The sequence below is a fragment of the Polypterus senegalus genome, chromosome 14 (genome assembly GCF_016835505.1).
Source record: "Polypterus senegalus isolate Bchr_013 chromosome 14, ASM1683550v1, whole genome shotgun sequence".
Classification (NCBI taxonomy): domain Eukaryota; kingdom Metazoa; phylum Chordata; class Cladistia; order Polypteriformes; family Polypteridae; genus Polypterus; species Polypterus senegalus.
The window spans coordinates 125,926,355-125,943,404 of record NC_053167.1 but is presented as its reverse complement, the minus strand read 5'-3'; the positions used below and the strand labels follow the sequence as shown (position 1 = coordinate 125,943,404).

Below are 17,050 nucleotides of genomic sequence, written 5' to 3'. Positions count from 1 at the left end.
TTATAATGTCGAATGCGGACAACTCACGCTATTGGTCCAAGAGATTATGATATGCTAAAGCCCACCTGAGTGAGTAACTACGGGTCACATGGCCTTTTATTTCTATGTATTGTGCCCACGTGACCACACGGTAATACCCAAACTATTTGAAGCAGCATTTGCACTGTTTTGTGTTTTATGTATCTCACACCCTCATACACCGTTATCGTAAGAGCATCCCATATCTACGATGGAGCGTTCGATCAGAAGAAAATATGAAGCTGGTTTTAAATTAAAAGTCATTGAAGTGGCGAAAGAAATTGGGAACTGCGCTGCTGCAACAAAGTTCGATGTACCTGAGAAACTGATGTGAGATTGGAGGAGGCAAGAGGATGTAAAACAAATTAATAATAATTATTGTATATTATTGGGCGTATAAGTAGGGGTCTGATTTTATGATCGATTTTTCGAGTTTCGAGACCATCCATCCATCCATCCATCCTCTTCCACTTATCCGAGGTCGGGTCGCGGGGGTAGCAGCTTAAGCAGAGAGGCCCAGACTTCCCTCTCCCCGGCCACTTCTTCCAGCTCTTCGGGAGAATCCCAAAGGCGTTCCCAGGCCAGCCGCGAGACATAGTCCCTCCAGCGTGTCCTGGGTCTTCCCCGGGGCCTCCTCCCGGTTGGACGTGCCCGGAACACCTCACCAGGGGGAGGCGTCCAGGAGGCATCATCCTGATCAGATGCCCGAGCCACCTCATCTGAGGTTTCGAGACCCAACTTATATAGTAATAATTCTTTACATTCATTTAGCGCTTTTCGAGTATATACGGTAAATGAAGTGTACAATCAATTTTAGCATTTCTGTTGTATCAGGCCCTCCACCATATCCACTGTCATGCCCAAAATAAGGATTTATACATAAACAGACTGTATATAAGGAAGGGGTGTGCGTTATCAACAACATAAAAAAAAGATATCTCGATATTTTCAGAGTTTTTGTCGACAGCGATAAGTAGACGATATTTTCAAAATATACTGCTCTAGCTCCGTGCTTCTTTTGAGCTCAAGTTGCTTCTCCAGGAGACGCCCGCCGAGACCACCACATTGGCTACTATGGACCGGCAGAACATTTCCAGCAGCTCGCCGCACACATCAGAAGATCAAGTCCAGCCTGCTCTGGCCTTTCTTGTCTAGCGGCCAGTGTGTGGTCAGACCAGTCCAGTTTGTTGTTCATGTGAACCTCCAGGTAGTTGTAGCTCTGCACCAGTACCATGTCCAACCCCCCAAAAACCCCCCAGATGTTGACTGGTGTCAGAGGCTCCTTAGCATACCTGAATGGTCAAGTCTCTTCATTCATCCTTAACTATCCATCCATCCATTATCCAAACCGCAATATCCTAACACAGGGTCACGGGGGTCTGCTGGAGCCAATCCCAGCCAGCACAGGGCACAAGGTGGGAACAAACCCCAGGCAGAGCGCCAGCCCACTGCAGTTCATCCTTAACTAACCCTCTTTAAAGGCTAACTGGTTATTAGAGAAACCTCAGTAAGTGTGTTAGCACAAATGAAACCTGTTTTACTGTTTAATAAAGCAACTCATTTGTCTTTCCTTGGGTTGCAAGATACGGTCGTCACTAAAGTTCAGTCATGGCTTCAAAAATGAATAAAATAACAAACCCACCTTCCCGAGAAACCTCAGCGTATTGTATTTCTTTGGCAGAGTGAAGATTATCGCATATGACAGATTACCAATAAAACTGAAGATTTCATACAAAGGTGTCTGTTACTATCTTGATGGAAGAAGGCAACTTGGATCTACCCAGGGTAGAAAAAATTAGTGGAGGGCCCAGAAGGATACGGACATCAGAGAAAGAGGAGCCTTTCAGGTCCTCAGTTGGCTGTACACTACAAATGTTGGTGACGTCTGCATCAGGGTTTTACAACACACACACACTGCACATCTCAAATACAGGACAAATACTAATAATACATTTTATTTCTATTTTATTTTTTATTTCAACTCTGTCCAGGAGTGGGTCCTGCCTTGTACCCCATGTCTGCGAGTCTGAAACAGATTATGCGATTCTCAGAATGTTCTGCTTTAAGTACTCAAAAGAACCCAACACTGCTGTGGGAGAAACAAAGTCGAAACGTCAAGATTTGAATTAATGAGGGTCCACCGTGCGCCCTTTCACTCGGCACTTTTATCTTCCATTTCCACAATGATTACAGATTAAAAGGGGGGTTTGCACAAGCAGAGCCTGCCTTTGAGGAAACAACGGAAGAAAAAGCCAAGAAACACAAAAAGTCGAAAGAAGAAAAAGCCGGACAGCTCTAAAGTCAGGAGAGAAATTTCACTCGGTAGACGCTGAGAAGGAAGGCGACATTAGCAGATTATATGAAAAATCAGCCGAGGGGATGCTTGATGAACCCCCTCAATCACAAGATGAGCATGTGAAGAGCTCTAATCCATTTCTTTTTCTCTCTCGCTCCTGATGGAGAAGAGGCTTCCCTGCCAGTACAGAATGTTCTCTCTTTTCTGCAAAATGCCATAATTACACGGCGAGGAGGTGCAAGAAATGGAGACTTAACTGTGTTCTCTATTGTTACCCAAAACGATTCTCTTTTCTTTATGCAGTTGTTTCACTCTTGGCAGGATCTAAAAGCCTCATTCAAGCTGTTAGGCTCTCAGTTGTGCCTCATCATTCACAATCAAATGGAGGCGAGCAGGTACCCGTCCTGCACTGTGCACTTCATAAAGCGACCATTAGAAGCACATTGAGGATTACTGGCAGTGTGCCGCCTAGTGGTCAGAGGGCTGCATTGCACCCTACAAGCCTCCTGCTCTGAATACACACACGCATTGGCTTCCCCTGCAGAAAGAGAGCTTGCTTTCTTATGGATAGTAGGGAGAAAACTCAAACAGTAGTATCAGTAAGGTCATGTCTATACGGAATGGCATTAGTGACAAAATAAAATGGCAACTATGAAATAAGTTAGCCATCTTCTAACATGCTTAGTCCTGCACAGGATTGTGGGAGGTACTGGAGCCTACCCGAGTGAGCACAGAGTGCAAGGCAGGAACAAACACTGGACATGGCGCCAGTCCATCACACACACACATTCGAACACTCTAGACGAGAACAGGCCATTCAGTCCAACAAGGCTCGCCAGTCCTATCCACTTATTTCTTCCAAAAAAACATCGAGTCCAGTTTTGAACGTCCCTCTTACTGTCCACCACACTACGTGGTCTCTTATTCCAAGTGTTTATCATTCTTTGTGTAAAGAAAAACTTCCTAATGTTTTTGTAAAATTTACTCTTAACAAGTTTCCAACTGTGTCCCCGTGTTCTTGATGAACTCATTTTAAAATACAAGTCTCGATCCACTGTACTAATTCCCTTCATAATTTAAACACTTCAATCATGTCTCCTCTTAATCTTCTTTATCTTAAACTGTAAAGGCTCAGCTCTTTTAATCTTTTCCTCATAATTCAACCCCTGTAGCCCTGGAATCAGCCTCGTCGCTCTTCTCTGGACCTTCTCTAGTGCTGCTCTGTCCTTTTTGTAGCTGAAGACCCAAACTGCACACAGGACTCCAGATGAGGCCTCACCAGTGTGTTATAAAGACTGACCAGAACCTTCTTGGACTGGCATTCCACACATCAAGGCGCTATATAACCTGACATTCTGTTAGCCTTCTTAATGGCTTCTGAACACTGTCTGGAAGTTGATAGCTTGGAGTCCACTATGACTCCTAAATCCTTCTCATAAGGTGTACTCTCGATTTTCCGACCGCCCATTGTGTATTCAAACCTAATATTTTTACTTCCTATGTGTAATTCTTTACATTTACTGACATTAAATTTCATCTGCCACAAGTCTGCCCAAGCCTGTCTGCTATCCAAGTCCTTCTGTAATGATATAACGGATTCCAAATTATCTGCTAATCCACCTATCTTGGTATCATCTGCAAACTTAACCAGCTTGTTACTTATATTCCTATCTAAATCATTTATATATATATATATTAAAAATTGCTGCGGCCCCAGCACTGACCCCTGCTGGTCACCACTCTTAACATCGGCCAATTCTGCCATTTGTCAAATCGGCCAGTTCACACACACATTGGCTTCCTCTAAAGAAACAGAGCTTGCTTTCCAATGCATAGTAAGAAGAAAACTCGAATAGTAGTATCAATAAGGTCATGTCTGTACGGAACGGCATTAGTGACAAAATCAAATAAATAAAATGACAATTATGAAATAAGTCAGTCATTAGCTAACCTGCTTAGTCCTGCACAGGATTGTGGGTAGTGCTGGAGCTACCCCAGCGAGCACAGAATGCAAAGCAGGAACAAACACTGGACAGGGCGCCAGTCCAGCACACACACACGCCCAGTGCCAACTTAGCGTCGCCTACCCACCTGACCTGCATGTCTTTGGACTGTGGGAGGAAACCCACAGAGACACGGGGGTAACATGCTAACTCTACACAGGGAACACCCAGCAGCACTACCATTGTGCCACCGTGCCAACTAATTACAAAAATAAGTAAGCACTTGAAAAAGTACAGCGATGTATACAGCGCCTTCAGAAAGTATTCAGAACAGGTTTGGCCTGGCATTGAACCTATTCAGGCAGCAGGAGCCCATCCGGGACAGGGTGGCAGTCCTTCACAGGGCCCATTTTTATTATGGGGTGTGTTGATAAGGGGGACGAGACAGAGGAGAGAAGTCAGGGGGAGAAGTTTGTTTCTTGGTGTAAAGAGAATTGTCTGCATCTTAACATCAGAAAAACCAAAGAAACGGGGAATTGACTTTCATCACCCCACTAATAGTGGCACTATGTCGGTCACTAATCAGGGAGAGGGTGTGGAGGGGGTCCATAAGTACTTGGGGGTCCATATTAATGACAGTTTGGAGTGGTCTCAGAACACAGAGGAACTACAGAAGAAAGGGCAGACTGCCCTCCTTTAATGTGGGGAGTGACATCCTTCATATCTTCTATTCTATTTACATAATACAGAGAATAAAGGGGACCCTGGGTCTGTAGCACAACAAACCTGCCTTACCCCAAACTTGAAAAGCAGACTCTTTAGTTTGCACAGGTCCAGCGTCATTAAAGGGGTAAAGGCTTCCACATCATATCTTGTGGGCCGAAAATACTTAAATAAATAAAACAAAACAAGGCACAGATCTAAGATGACAAAAACAAAGTTCCTCATATATTTCAAGATTTAATAACCAAATATATTCCACAAAACACATTTCAAGGCAAACATAACCAGTCTGTGACCCAACAGTCAGTACCCAAATAACAAAAGGACACTCAAAAAAGGAAACATCTACAATTATAATCCACAATTCTAAACACAAGCTAAAAAAGTGGAGTACAAATGAATACCCAGCACTAGAGCTGAGGCTGGCATAGCCTTAAAAAAAACGTCTGGTGGCAGTCCTGTAGCAGTGGCACCAGGTGGTGCCACCCTCTTAGGCTCAAACCGCAGCAAGTAAGGCTCATTACTCGAGTAAAAATTAGATAAGCTACTCAGAGGAGGTATGGAGACAAGATTCATGAACAAAACTCAATTACCATATCAAATTTAAAAAATAATATTTAACAGACAATAAAAAGATGAAGGGAAAAGAAAACACACCTGAGCCCTGAAACACTGGCTTCCCAACCATTTGTCGATGTGTACAACAAGCATTTGTCAGTGCGTCCAACTTTTGATGATAGATAGATAGATAGATAGATAGATAGATAGATAGATAGATAGATAGATGTGAAAGGCACTATATAGGATAGATAGATAGATAGATAGATAGATAGATAGATAGATAGATAGATAGATAGATAGATAGATAGATAGATAGATAGATATGAAAGGCACTATATAATAGATAGTGTGGTGGATGGCCGGCCATTTATCCCGGCCAATACCCCCAAGCCGCCAGGTGGAGCCCTCCTTGCAGCGTGGAGGTCCCCAGAAGTCCAGCAGGGCATCATGGACATTGGAGTTTTTATGCAAAGCCCTGCTGGATGCCGTGGGGGCCACAGGAGGGAGCTGCAGGGAGGACCGAGGGCTTCTTCGTGCCCTGTGACCCGGAGGTTCATCACAGGAAGAGCGACGGACTTCCGGGTTGAAGAAAAGAGCTTTTACCTGACCCGGAAGTGATTGAGGATCACATGGACTGGGGATTGAGAACACTTCCGGGTCAGGGAGTATAAAAGGACTTTGGGAACTCGCAGACAATGAGCTGAGCTGGGTGGAAGGGTGGCAACGCGTCTGGGAGCTGGAGGATTGGTTATTTGTGGTTATTATTGTAATTATATGAGTATTGTGGAGAAGAGTGTGCTTTGTACACTGTGGCATAAAAATAAAGTCAACTTGAGGACTTTTACCTGGTGTCTGGAGTCGTGGACAGGGGTTCAAGGGAGCGAGAGCGGCCCCTATTGTTCACAATAGATAGATAGATAGAGATAGATAGATAGATAGATAGATAGATAGAGCACTATATTACAGAAAGATAGATAGATAGATAGATAGATAGATAGATAGATAGATAGATAGATAGATAGATAGATAGATAGATAGATAGATAGATGTGAAAGGCACTATCTGATAGATAGATAGATAGATAGATAGATAGATAGATAGATAGATAGATAGATAAGGCACTATATAATAGATAGATAGATAGATAGATAGATAAACGGATAACAGAAAGATAGATAGATAGATAGATAGATAGATAGATAGAAAAGGCACTATATAAAAGATAGATAGATAGATAGATAGATAGATAGATAGATAGATAGATAGATAGATAGATAGAAAAGGCACTATATAAAAGATAGATAGATAGATAGATAGATAGATAGATAGACATGAAAGGCACTATATAATAACTAGCTAGCTACTGAACTATTTACTCATTGCCAGTTCTGTCCCATGCAGAACACTTCTGTCCACAGAGAGTCACAGACAGCCAGCCCCGTGTAAGTCAGAGTGTATTATATGCCTCAGTATTTCTAAAAGCTTGAAGAGCCGGTGTGGTGACGCCGTGTTGTGGATGATAGCCACAAGCAATTAGTGTCTTGCCAGGCCAGGAGAGGCCATTTTGAGTATCTTTTACTGAATTCTTCAGGTCTGGTAATGGACAGTAATTAAGATTTGAAGAAGCAGTGGTTGCTTGAGGGAAATGTAAGGAGCAAACTAATTACCCTTTCCTCTTTTTTCTTCTTTTTTTGCTGCTCTCCTCCTCTTGTGTGATCGCAGGTAGCCCGGAGGTCTTCCTTTCTGCCACACTTCACCGCACAGTAGACTTTGAGAAGGCTGCCACCTCCCAGGTCGCTCCCCCATTTCTGACGGATCAACAGGCTCCTCGCATACTGGCACAGGGTTCAGTCACCCTTTGTGGAGTGACTATGTGTCCCCATAAATTACGAGCTCCGGGTCAGTCTTTTCATGAGTTTTAACACCCTAGTGACCTACTCTGTGCTGAAGCGCAGGTAGCAATAACCAAAGCAAATAAATCTCAGAGATTACTTTCTCACAGAGCTTCCCAGGGGGCAATGAGGCATAAATCAAAAGCATACCCTTTGAGCACAAACCAGCGATGCTCCTTCCCATCATAAACTCTTTATTCCTTTAATGAATATTATTTTAGATCATTTAGATTGGACCTTTAATTACTGGGAACACATTTTTTTCTTTCCATTCATTGCAAGTAAAAAAAAAACCAAATGTTTAACTAAAGGAGTCTGCAGTTTACAGTTTGTTGCTCTGACTTTCTAAACGGACTTTCTGTTACAAACCCAACCCTCCAATTCTGCTCGACATCCATTGTCCGTAATGCTGCTTGTGACATGCAAGAGAAGTCAATCAAAATGACACCTTTGATTGGCTGACTAAAAGATTACAATATGCAATAAGCTTTCAATGCAACTCAGGCCCCCACTTCAGGCGAGATGTAAGTCGCTTCCATTTTTTTGGTCCGGCACCTCCTGGTTTTGCAAAGTTTCAAGAATAAAATATAAAAAAAAAAAAAAAAGATATCAGTGCACAGCTGTCCATTTCAAGTTTTCTAATCTTAATGGACAGAATTAGAAAGAGGACTGGAGCTCATCAAGCCACTTGAGCAGGTAACTTGAAAGAAGAGCCTTAATGGCACCAACGTTCGAGTGAAGGCCCCTGCAATCTACGTGAATTATTTAATGGGGAGGTTTATTAAGAATGTAAAAGCCGGCACTGCGCTGTAATGGGCTTTTCGGGGTCTGCGTGCGTTCATTTTAAGATTAAGTCAAACCCAGCGAGGGGTCGTCTTGGTCGACTGGGGTCCAGAGCAAGGGGATCTTTCATGAATACACCGAGGCGTGCTTTTTATCAGTGCTTCAGCAAAACCCATTTTACATAGAAAATCTATAAAATATTCATATAATGTACTGTAAATGAAATCAGTTATATAATTCATTACCATAGTATACAGTACAGTATCTTAAATTACATTTATATATTTTTTTGCATGTAATATGTGTCTACAAACACCAGATCTCCTGCTTGTTTAAAAATGTTACAGCATTCCTTATAGACAGTGTCTGGTGATGAAGGTGAGGAAGACTCTGGGTGGTCTCTGGCACTGCTGTGTCCTTTTTTATAATACAAGGACCAAAACTGTATGTAGTCCTTCAAAGGAGGCATCAGTAGTGCCTTATAAAGCTTAAGTATGACCACCATTGACTTGTACTCAACACATCAGGGCGCTATAAAGCCAAACATCCTACCAGCCCTCTGAATCATTTCTGTCCACTTGCAGGATGTGGACACTCAAGATTCTTATTGATTTTCAATATCAATAAGAATTTTTTTCTGTAAAGCTCCATTTATGTTATTGCCTTTATGATAGACGTGGTCACTGTGTCACCCCAAATCTTTATCTTTTCCTTTTTTACAAAAGATAGTGACGATTTGGGAATTTGGGAACATGTGTGTTTCCCACAAATGCCCAGCACCACAACGAAACCCCCATACACACTAGCAGTTAATGCAGGGAACAGAATTTACAACGAAGTACGCTGTAGTTTCACATCTCAAAAATGGCAGAAAAGTCCATCTCTCTCTCTATATATATATATATATATATATATATATATATATATAAAATCCAACGTCTGTCTGTCTGTCCGCTTTTCACGAGAGAACTATTTAACAGGTTTTAGATCGGGTTTTTTTCTATAATTTTCTTGAACATTCCATTTCATTTTGCGACTTCTGTCATCGCGCTAAGTATCATAGTTCGGTTACGGTACCGGTTTATTTGCACACATCTGAGAGACACGCAGTGGGCCAAGGCCCTCCTCACTTACGCACCAGCCTCGGGGTGTAGCTTACCTCCGCTTAACCAGCAAATGACAGAACTACTTCACGGATTTAAATTGTTTTTTTTTTTTCTAGAATTTGCTTGAACATTCCGGTTGATTTTGCGACTTTTCTCATCTCACTAAGTACAGTATCATAGTTTGGTTGCAGAAGCATTTTATTTATGAGAGTCCAAGAGACATGCGGTGGACCGAGGCCCTTCTCACTCACGCGCCAGCTTCGGGGTGTAGCTTACCTCTGCTTAGCTAATGAACGAGAGAACTACTTAACGGATTTAGATCGTTTTTTTTTTCTAGAATTTGCTGGAACATTCCAGTTGATTTTGTGACTTCTCTCTCAAGTATCATAGTTCGGTTGCGGTACCAATTTATTCTTGCTAATCCGAGACAGAGTCTGCGAGCTCAGGGGACGGGGAAGCGCGACGTCAGGAGTGGGGAGCCGGGCAGGGCCCTCCGAACTCACGTGCCAGCCTCTCTTCGAGTCAGTCTACCTCTCGTGATGTGTTGGAGCGTACCTTGCCTCTGCTTAGCTAGCGATACCTGTTTGTTTATTGATTTTTAAAGTTTGTCCTTTTACACTAGTCCACGGATGGAGTCGCGGGGTACAGCTAGTCTGTAATCAGTCAGTTAGGGGTGAAAAAAGACAGAGACTACTGACACAGACCAGAAGATAGACAACCCAAAAAAATCAAAATCAAAAATAGATCAACCAAAAGAACAAAACCAAATAGGCAAATCAGAATGAAACTGAAAGAACACACGAACATCATCCAAAGCCTGTAAATCAACACACTGCTAACATCCCCTAAAAGCTTTTGTTATCTGTAATCCTGAATCTTGGACAACCAGAAAATGCGAGACGCTAACCGTTATACCAACACAGTGATGATGTCATGTGTCAAGACCTAAAATGTTTCTGAGATGGACAAAATGATCTCAAAAAAAATAAGATTCTTCAGGTCTTATAACCCTGAACAGGAGGAACACCACCATGAAAATGAGAATGAAACAAATTAAAAAGAGTATAAAAAAAGCACAGCGATATCCAAATAACGCAATCAAAAGACGGACTCCTCGTGGCTTCTAGTAACACATTTAACTGGCGGCAGCCATCAGTATCAGAGCTGAGTGGGGGTCTTAACAGCGAATCACCACTGCCGATAAAGCAACAACTCTTAGGCCTTCTTTATGAAGATTCGATTATAGACATTAAGATCGAAATTTCTGAGTGAAGACTTGCTTCAAGAAAGGAAAAAAAGAGGTGTCTTTGGTATCAAAAATGTTCTTTCTAAGCTCTGCCATAAATATGAAATGTACAGTAGGTTATAGAAATACAGAAAGATAAACAGTATATTCAGAATGACATTTCTACTTCATGCTCTTATTAGTTTAAAATCATTTTACTGTTTGTTAACCTTACCATGCTGAATATTATGGGACAGACTTTAAGCTAAATTAAAAAAAAAAAAACAAAACCATTGGAGAGATAGCGGACCATCAATATAAAACCTACAATCGCATATTAGACTGAAACAGCATTTGAAGGAATTGCCGTCTAATGCTCATTTTCTGAAATGCTCAAATAACCGTAACTGTTCATTTCATTTATTGATTTTCTCTGGGACTTTACAAATAAAGGAAATGTTTATAAAGCTTGAGTCACCATAACTCACCTAACGGAACAGCTTTGGTGATTTTCACTGAAGATTAGTTCACTAGAAAATTGACAGACTCAATTGAGACACGTGCATTTTGACCATATCATGGCTCTCTGTACTCCCCCAAAACACCTCCCAGCTCAACACCATTGTGAAACTTTGGGAAATAATTTTCTTGCACAATGTTTTTCACAATGCTGTGTTCTCCCACAATGCATTGTCATTAACAGAAATACCTACAGTAACAAGTGTCAGGAGGAAGGCCATTTCAATTCAATCATCTCCACTGTATGCTCTAAATGAGCACGGGGGGAGTCAGACCTACCGAATCATCTCTACTGTATGTCCTAAATGATTATGGGAAAAAAGTACCTCAAGCATGGGAAAGGCGCTATATAAATAAAATGTATAATTGTTATTATTATTACTAAGGGGAGAGGCAGACTTACCAATTATATCCATTGTACATCAAAAATGAGTACATGGTGAGTTAAACCTACTAAACCATCTCCACTGTATGCTCTAAATGAGTACTGGGGGGAGTCAGACCTACCGAATCATCTCTACTTTATGTCCTAAATGATTATGGGAAAAAGTACCTCAAGCATGGGAAAGGCGCTATATAAATAAAATGTATTATTGTTATCATTATTACCATGGGAACAGTCAGACCTACCAGTCATCTTCATCCATCCTTTGTCCAACCTGCTATATTCTTACACTGGGTCATGAGGGTCTGCTGGAGCCAATCCCAGCCAGATTGTACATCAAAAATGAGCACATGGTGAATTAAACTTACTAAATCCTTTCCACTGTACATCCTAAATGAGTATGGGGGGAGTCGGACCTACCAAATCATCTCAATTGAACAATTGAAACAAGCACAGCGGCGGAGTTATTCCAACTGAATAATGCTTATCGAGTATGGGGTGAGTCAGACCTGCCAAATCATCACTCCACTGTGTGCCCTAAATAAGTACTTTTCAGGGGGTTAGACCTACCGAATTATCCCAACTGTATGTCCAAAATGACTATGGGAAAGGCACTATATATAAATAAAATGTATTATTAGTATTACTACTGCTACTATGGGAAGAGTCAGACCTACCAATTATCTTCAATATACATGAGTACATGGTGAGTTAAACCTACCAGATTATCTTCCCTGTATGTCCTAAATGAGTAATGACGGACCTACCAAATCATCTCCACTGGACATTTTAAACAAGTATTTCAGCTGAATCGTTTCCACAGTACATGCTCAATGAGTACAGGGGAGCCAGACCTACCAAATCATCTCTATTGTACATTTTAGATGAGTATAGGGGCAGAGTCATTTCTACTGAATAATCACTATTGTATGCGCTAAATGGGTACACGGATGTTGGGGTGAGTCAGACCTACCAAATCATTTCGACTGTAAGTCCAAAATAAATATTGTTTGGGGGGTTTGTCATACCTACCCTGTCATCCCAAGTGTCTGTCCTAAATGAGTGCAGGAGGGAATTGGACCTTCCAAATATCTCCATTCTACCTCCTAAATGAGTACCGGTGGGGAGTCAGACTTTTCAAATCATCTTCACTGTATGTCCTGAACGAGCATACGGGGCAGTCAAAATCCACCAAACCATCTCCACTGTAACCCTAAAAGAGTTTGTGAAGGAGTCATTTCTACAGAATTATCACCATTGTACATCCTAAATGAGAAGGGTGGGGAGTGGGGGTGGGGTCCAGATCTACAAAATGATCTCCACTTATTGTGATGCAAGATTTTGCATACAACTTGATAAATATTTTGTATGTCTTTATTTGTCATTTAGGTAAAGCAATGTAATTTAGTGTTTACCCCAAACTTTACGACTGAGTCTCTTTGAATTTTATGACAGAGTTGGGGGAGGATGAGTATTTCTCTGCTAAAGTCTTTCTACCCCTGCAAGAAAGCCAGGTTACAACAACATATGGTTTGGGGGCAGGTGTTAAGATGTTCTGTTCCCCCATTGGTCTAAAGTATGGCTGTTTGGAATTGGCTTGTCTCAGAGGCCTTTAAGTACCATGATGTCCTATTGGCTGTAGGGGTTGGACAGAACATCTATAAATGTACGTGCTTAACCTCACAATCTCTCTCTTGCTAACAACTGATGAAGACCATCACACCATGAACTGACAAGAACAGCACAGCTCAGCAGACATATTGAACAGGCTTGTGGCCTGATCTGAAGAAAGTTGAGCACCAATGATGCCTTAACTAGAGACATTTTAAGTAACTAACAAGTCTGTGTGCCACCTGAAACTACACATCATCATTTAATCATGTTATATGGTTGCCAATATTCAAATGCACTTTGCATTTTGTTATTATTTATGAATATTATCAGTAATACATTATTTTATGTGTAACCCCTGCTTGTCTTTATACTACACCTAATTGCCTGAGGTTATAGAAGGGAAGGTGGGGATAAGTTATATACAATAATACCTTATATATAAACAGTGGTAAGTCTGTGAGATTAGACATTGTGACAAAGGCTACATATTAATAACACAATAGGGGAAAGTAGAGCAATATATTACTCTACCAAGATAAAACACCACTATATGTCCTAAATTAGTGTAACGGAGGAGTCATTCAGTCATTCCAACTGAATTATCTCCATTGTATGGGCTTAGCGTGTATGAGGTGGCAGAGGGGCTGTTGGGGTAAGTTAGACCTACCAAATCATCTCCACTGTACATCCTAAATATGTATGAGGGGAAATCAAACCTACCAAATCATCTCTATTGTACATTTTAGATAAGTATTGGGGCAGAGTCGTTTCTACTGAATAATCACTATTGTATGTGCTAAACGAGTGCACGGCTGTTGGAGTGAGTCAAACCTAACAAATCATCTCCACTATATCTCCTAAATAAGCATAGGAATTGAGTCAGACCTACAAAGTTATCTCCATCGTATGTCCTAAATGAGTATAAGGGACAGTCAAGCCTAACAAATCATCGGCACAGTTCATCCTAAACGAGTTTAAGGGAGAAGATACCCCACCATATTTGCAATACTTTTCCAGCCCTCACAGTGCAGTCCCCGCACTAAGGAACATCATTATTATGCCCACTTGAGTTGGACTGACATTGACTATTCTCATGGACCACGACTGGTCCATTATGAAAACTTTCTAATGGGGCTTTTGAAAACAGTGTAGAGTTAGCTCATCGAGAATGACAAATTTGAATATAACATTAAAATACAAGGGTTCTGAAATTTATTTGTGTCACAATACAAGTTCATATTGCAAATAATCCATTTTTTTTCTCCACAATGTATAACATGGCTGAATGGTTCAGAAATGTGAAACTTGTCACAAAAGCAGTGAAGGTGAAACCTGGTGCCACGTGGCATCCATCATGCTTGCAAGGTTGGACGCTTACGAAAAGTTTCATCAGGACAAGGCTGCACTTTCACGAAACGTACAGAACGTTTGTTCTTTTTTTTTAGTCTGTAGATGGCCAGTCACCCATTAGGTCTCATTGCAGGAGGTTTGAAAGAAAAATCACCGAAATGAACATCTGCACACAGTGACTGAAGAGTAGACATCTACTGGTGTGATTCACAAATCACTGTTTGATGCATGCACACGAGAATGCCGTTACACGTCTAACACTTAAAGAGTTTAATACAGTGTAGGTGGCGTAATCTTCGTATTCGGTGCTGGAAACCTCAAAGTACTCTCCGGAATGTGTCGATAAAGGCAAAGACAACTTTGAAATGCAGGGAGAAGATTGAAAGATGGGTGCTTGCCGAGTCAATTATTGCCAAAGCTTGAACCAGGCTAGAAAAGACAAGTTGACGAAATGCATTTCTAGACTGCAATCTCATCGTCCAGGCAATCCGACGGGCTCTGCTTGTTTAACACGTTCAACAGCCTCAGATGGCCATCGTCGTGACCCCAGCTGTCCCGCTCATCGCTTTCATCCGTGTTGGATTCATACTCTGAGGCGATCCCCGACTCCCGGAACTTAATGAATTCCAGGCTACCCAAGAACTCATCCCTTGACGGGATGGGAGGCTGCTTCTCCTGGCCCTGCACTTCCTGAGGAGGCCCGGGAAGGAAGCGGAAGCATTCAAGTTTTACTAGACAGTTTTCCCTACCTAGGGGGCTGCCCAAGGGCAGTGAAAGCTGCGTTCCATCATTGAGCTGCGGCAGGGTAACTTCCTCAGGCTTTGGAGTAGTTGGGTCGCACAGCACCGGAGGCACATTTGCACGGAATGTGATTTCCAGCAAACTATCCTGAGATCCCACTGAAAGACAGAAGAAAAAAAATAAAGTCAGTATAGTAGAATACTTTGTTTAAAAAAACAGGGCATAAACAGCAAGAACGATACGGAATAAATAATGGAAATAACAATTCAACAAGGTTTGTGAATAATTGGACCAATAAGATGTGGAGGAAGAGAAGAGGAATCTGGGGGAGATATTGGGACAGCTTAGCTATTAGCTAAACAAACGGGCCTGACGGACTGAATGGCCTCCTCTCGTTTGTCAAATTTGTTACGTTATTATGTGACACCCTATCTGGGGAAGGTGGAAAAGAGCTTCAACTCTTGGAACCCGACAGGCCAGTTTTCAGTATAGCAGTATATACCCGTTGTCTTATCAAAAGGTTGTGACTACCGTATATACTCGTGGATAAGTCGGGACTTGATTTTACTGTATAATTTCTGGTATTTTATAATGTCAGTCGTATAGGTCGAATGAGGAAAACTCACACTATTGGTCCAAGACATTATGATATGCTAACGCCCACCTGAGAGAGTAACCACGGCGCACACGGCCTTTTATTTTCTATGTGGGTGCGGCAATGCACGGTATCAGTGTGTGCTACTATTCTCTCTGTCTCTCTATTGTGCCAACGTGACCACACAGTAATAGCCGAACTATTACAACGCAACGTTTGCACTGATTTGTGGTTTTGTATCTCACACCCTTTATCGTAAGAGCATTCCTTATCTACGATGGAGTGTTCGATCAGAAGAAAATATGAAGCTAGTTTTAAATTAAATGTCATTGAAGGAGCGAAAGAAATTGTTAACTGCACTGCTGCAACAAAATTCGATGCGTGAGAAACTGATGTGAGAGATTGGAGGAGGCGAGAAGATGTAAAAAAAAAAAAAAAAGAAATAAATAAATACATTTTTGAATGGCCATATAAGTCGGGGTCTGATTTTATGATCGATTTTTTGGGTTTCAACACCCGACTTATACTTGAGTATAATACGGTATACATTGTTCTCCTCTATTGCTAAATGAATCATACTCTGGACAGGTCTATTAATTTTTTTACATTTAAGATGTCTCAATTTAAGATTTACCAATGTAGTTACTTGTCAGGTGGCACGTGGCACAGTTGGTAGCGCTCCTTCCTCGCAGTTCGCTTCCCGGGTACTCCTTGCGTGGAGTTTCTCCCCGTGACTGGGTGGGTTTCCTCCGGTTTCTTCCCACAGTCCAAAGACATGCAGATTAGGTGCATTGGCGATCCTAAATTGTCCCTAGTGTGTGCTTGGTGTGTTTGTGCCTTGTGGTGGACTGGCACCCTGCCCAGGGTTTGTTTCTTGCCTTGCACCCTGTGTTGGCTGGGATTGGCTTCAGTAGACCCCTGTGACCCTGTAGTTAGGATATAGCGGGTTGGATAATGGATGGATGGATAGTTACTTGTCCTAGTATGTATATAAACACAGGGAACTCCAATTTATGTATTACTTCTTGCCTGAAGACGGGGCCTGAGTTGCCTCGAAAGCTTGCATATTGGAATCTTTCTAATTAGCCAATAAAAGGTGTCATTTTGCTTAACTTCTCAATAAATCCATAATGGCTAACACAGTACAACACCCTAGTACTGCAGTATATACCCTAAAGGCCAGTAAAATGGCCCGTATATCTGCTGTCACAACCCAGCTCTGCCTGAAAAATGGCCTACGCATATCTGTTAGGCTACACCACTGTTTAATTATTCTACAAGAGACACCATTCCCGAAAG

At 41.7% G+C, this 17,050-nt stretch overlaps 1 protein-coding gene across 1 annotated transcript in view; it reads right to left on the bottom strand.

Annotated features, from left to right (window-relative positions):
- Positions 1 to 14,222: 14,222 nt before the first annotated feature.
- Positions 14,223 to 17,050, bottom strand: part of LOC120515242 (carboxyl-terminal PDZ ligand of neuronal nitric oxide synthase protein-like) — a 260,263-nt gene continuing 257,435 nt past the window's right edge. The window contains exon 8 of the mRNA XM_039736062.1: positions 14,223 to 15,314. Coding sequence (XP_039591996.1) covers positions 14,875 to 15,314 — 440 coding nt within the window. The 3' untranslated portion in view covers positions 14,223 to 14,874. The remainder of the gene's footprint in view (positions 15,315 to 17,050) is intronic.